We start from the raw sequence: 4,397 nt of genomic DNA on the forward strand, positions 1-4,397 counted from the left end.
AAAAAAAAAAAAAAAAAAAAGCAACAAAAATAAATACAACTCATAAACTGACTTTGAAAGCAATTCTATAAGGGGATGCCAAAAATCATTTCAGCAACATCAGTACCAGTTTTCAGTTTTTAATAATGTGGGAAAATACTTGTTTCATAATATTAAGTGATGTTGATATCACTAATAACTTAATCACAACTTTGTAAAAAGAAAAAAAAGGCATAGAAAAAAAAAACAGTGGTTCCCTATCAATGATAGAATTATGGCTGATTTTTTTTTCTTTTTACTTGTATTTTCTAGATTTTCTACAATTAAACAACACTTAAAGTAGAAAATAAAAATTGTACCACTGGTAAAGGACAATGGCTGAGGAACAAATCACTCTGAAGGGCAGCACTTGGTCTGCATGTAATACTTTGAAAATCTGCATATACTTTACAGGTAGCACATAATTACACATGTAATAGCACCAACTTTCTCCTTGAGGATGGGGCTGTAGGTGTCCTATAATCCCTTATATCATCTTAGGAGAGTGCTAGTATATAGTAAGTGCTTAGTAAATACATGACGGCTTCCCTACAGAGGATTCCTAGGTCCAGGGCCAATTTGATATTTAGGGTTGGGGTGTAAAAGCAGGAATACAAAGATACCTAAACCTTGCACTGACTTTAAGCTTCTAGGTATGAGCACCCCTTGCAATGACACAAGGCTCACATTCTTCACAAGGGAAAGTTAACAACTCAGAAGGATAAAGAAATTGGCCCACAGGTGTCAGTAAAGGCAGGCAGCACAGGGAACAGGGTAAAGGGGGAGGATGCCTCTGCCCAGCCCACTCACCTGCCACCATCCCATCCCTCCCTGCCCAGCCCCATCCAGCCTTACGTACTGGAGTTTCGGTGGGAGCTGGCCAGGCTGTGTCCAGCCATCTCAGGAGGAGGCTGGTGACCACGGTGCAGGAACTGCTGGGAGCTGAGCACATGGCTGGGGTGGGCAACTCGGTTCATGCTGTGCAGGACGTTGACCTGGGCAGAGGAAAGACTCCATGGGCATACCCAATTCTCTCTAGGTCCTCCCCACCTCCTCACTGCTGCCCCCATCTCCTCCTCCTCCACCCACTATCAGGTCCATCTGCCCTCCATACTAACATGTCCATAGCCCACAACAAATGGTTTGACCCCACTCCGCCCCAGCCCCTCACCAGAAGATTCTATGGGTACCTCCACAATGAACTCATTGCTAGAGTAACGACCATTCATTTCTGAGCAGGAAAGCCGGAATTTCCTGGCATAGAGGGCAGCTCCATGTCTCAGCCGATACCGAGCCTGCCTCAGGACCTCTTCATAGGCAGTGATGCTCTCCACCCCTGGGGGCCAAAGAAGTATCCCAGTGAGGCAGGCCCAGCCATCCCCAGAGGTGTGACCTGGGCTCTCCTAGGAAGAGATGTTCTCTCCACCCCCACCTGCTCTGCCTGACTGTTTTCTGCTCAGCCCTTCTCTAATAGCTCTGTGGCTTCTGGGTAAGAACAGAAAGAAGGAGATGAGGAAATCCCAAAAGACATAAGGGAGGTGGCAGCAGGAAGAAAACTGAGACCAGGGAAAACAGAGAAGTCCTCAGCAAAGCCCTAGAAGGGGCTGGAGATAGGGATCTAGTCATACCCAACTCCTCCCATTCTCCCTCAGGCATCTTCTGGAAACTACCAAATCATCACTCCCCACTATTCATTAAGAGACAAGCACTTATGTACAGTTCTGGTGTGCACGTGAGATTAGCGATCTGGAAGACAGACCAACACCAAATGCAAGAGGTAGAAAGCTAGTCAGAGAAGATGAGGACAGGAAGGAGGAGAGAAGGGAAACAGAAACAGGGCCAGGTGTGGAGGGTGCAGGGTATAGAGAGGAGCAGGAAGGGAAGGTCTGAAGCCTGAACCCCAGCATACCTCCCCTAGGGCTATGCTGAAAGCCAGGGGCTCTTCCAGGTGGGGAAGGTACATGATGGCACTTGGCCACACCCCGGGGGGGGGGGGCTCTGAATTTCCCTGGTGTTTTCCCATGGTGAAGTTTACACACATACAAAGAGGACAGGCTCTCAGGCCCCACTGACCAGCAATGGTGAGGTACGCAGATGTATTGGTGAGCTCTAGCCCTCGCTGCTGCAAGGATGCCATGTCCAAGAGCAGGCTTTCCCGCTCAGGGTCTAGGTCATCCCCCACCAGAGAAATTTCACAGCCGTCCAGGTTATGCACAATCTCATCCGACATGCGTGTGTCTGTCACTGTGTGGAGAGAGTCAGGGTCTGGGTCAGAACTGAAGGGCTCAATAAGGTTCTGAGACCTAGCCATCCCCTCACAGCCATCCTGCTCCCCTTCTTAGGGTCATTCCTCAAGAGAAATCAGCATCATTTTCAAGAACATCATTATCAATGATTTCCTCCACCTAATGAACATCCTGCTTGCTCTACTTCTTAAAGATAAGTGGCTCTAGTCAAGCAAATGCAGAATGAAGTCACTGTCCACTTTCAGTGGGGCTCCTGCCTCCTTCTGGTTCTAGACATTGGCCCCATCTCTTGATGGTGTCTTGATCCTTACCTGTGCCCTGCCAACTCTCATCCTTTTTGGCCTCCACCTGGTGAGAAATGGAGCAAGTGATTTGAAGATCAGGGAACAAAGGGACCCCCTCAAGTCCTTCAAAGTCCACAGCTGGACGGGCAAAATGAGCAGTGCCACTCAGCAGGATCTGGGGAGCGTCAGGCTGAAGGACCACCACGTAGCCCTCCACTTCGGGGATGGAGACACAAGATTCTTCACTGAAGCACCTATGTGAGAAGGGGAGAAAGGCCATTTACTTCCTCAACCCCAATACCCTCTCCCTTAAAATCTATATTGTTTCTTTTTTTTTTTTTTTTTTTTTTTTTTGAGACAGAGCCTCAAGCTGTCCCCCTGGGCAGAGTGCCGTGGCATTACAGCTCACAGCAACCTCCAACTCCTGGGCTCAAGCGAGTCTCCTGCCTCCGCCTCCCAAGTAGCTGGGACCACAGGCGCCCGCCACAACGCCCGGCCATTTTTTGGTTGCAGCCGTCATTGTTGTTTGGCGGGTCCGGGCTGGGGATTCGAACCCGCCACCTTAGGTGTACGTGGCTGGCGCCTTAGCCGGTTGAGCTATAGGCGCCGAGCCAAAATCTATATTGTTTCATTCCTCTGGGCCTCTACCTCTACAATAGAGCACCCCATGTCAGGGAGGTGGAAGGAGAAATAGAGGGTAGTGTCTCTGCACCCCAACCCCAACTGCAAAGCTGGGGGAGATCCTTTCCTGTAGGATGTCACTACAGGAAAACGTCTACCTGTGAGAGTGATCACAATGCCCCACCCCACAATTATGGAACATCTACAAATTCAATTTTAATGAAAAATAAAACAACCTGAACTGAAAAAATGTATACACACATATTTCTTTACTCGGGAATTAAAAAATGAATGTCAGTAGAATATCTGACAAATTTATGCTAAAAATATTCAACAATAAGCCAGGCACAGTGGTGAGTCCCAGCTACTTGGGGACTGAAGTAAGAGGATCATTTGGAGCTCAGGAGTTCAAGATCATCATGGGCAACATAGTGAGACATCATCTCAAAAACAAACAAACAAAAAAACAATCCAGTGGTAAAAGTAGGGTGAGACATTTCTATCAAAGAATTTCCTACTCCTGGTATATCTTCTGTTCCTTCCAACATCTGAGAAACACATTTTGGTAGGTAAGATGACCTGACCACCTTGGACTAGATCTACCATGCCATGAAGCCTGTCTGATATGGGTACCAAGAACAAGTTCTCCCTAGAGGACTCAACTAACTCAACCACTCAGGAATGACACTTCCCGGATCATCTCTAAGCCCTACCCTTTTGCCAATAATAATAACATCTAATAAATATATAGCACTTGCCAATGTATGAAGCATTTTACCCATGTTATTTCACTATAACCTTATTTCAGTGCTATAGGACAGAGATAAAAAAACCAAAGTTCTGGGTCCTATTTTATTTGGAGGAGGAGGAAGGAGGGAGCAGGAGGAGAAGGAAATGAAAAAGAAGAAACAAAATAAACTAAAACTCTTAGATCAAGCCACATACGTAATATGTCCCAGAGTCAAGACTTAAACCCACTGCGAGAGGCCAAGACAGGAGGATCACTTGTGGGTTTGTTTGTTGCCAGCCTGGGCAACAACATAGTGAAACCTTGTCTCTACAAAAAAAATTAAAAATTAGCCAGGGCTGTGTGTGTGGCGCATACCTACAGTCCCAGCTACTCAGGAGGCTGAGGCAGGAGGACTCCTTGAGTCGAGGAGTTAAGAGTTTACAGTGAGCTATAGTAATGCCACTATACCCCAGCCTGGGCAACAGAGCAAGACCATCT

At 47.1% G+C, this 4,397-nt stretch overlaps 1 protein-coding gene across 1 annotated transcript in view; it reads right to left on the reverse strand.

Moving 5' to 3' along the window:
* The window catches only part of CLSTN3 (calsyntenin 3), a 30,202-nt gene that overhangs the window by 7,565 nt on the left and 18,240 nt on the right, over positions 1-4,397 (reverse strand). The window contains exons 13-16 of the mRNA XM_003796375.3: positions 2,576-2,802; positions 2,092-2,262; positions 1,209-1,354; positions 878-1,013 (exon numbers count right to left, since the gene is read on the reverse strand). Coding sequence (XP_003796423.1) covers positions 878-1,013; positions 1,209-1,354; positions 2,092-2,262; positions 2,576-2,802 — 680 coding nt within the window. The remainder of the gene's footprint in view (positions 1-877; positions 1,014-1,208; positions 1,355-2,091; positions 2,263-2,575; positions 2,803-4,397) is intronic.

Source organism: Otolemur garnettii, unplaced genomic scaffold (assembly GCF_000181295.1).
Source record: "Otolemur garnettii isolate 467f Iridium unplaced genomic scaffold, OtoGar3 scaffold00104, whole genome shotgun sequence".
In the NCBI taxonomy this organism is placed as follows: domain Eukaryota; kingdom Metazoa; phylum Chordata; class Mammalia; order Primates; family Galagidae; genus Otolemur; species Otolemur garnettii.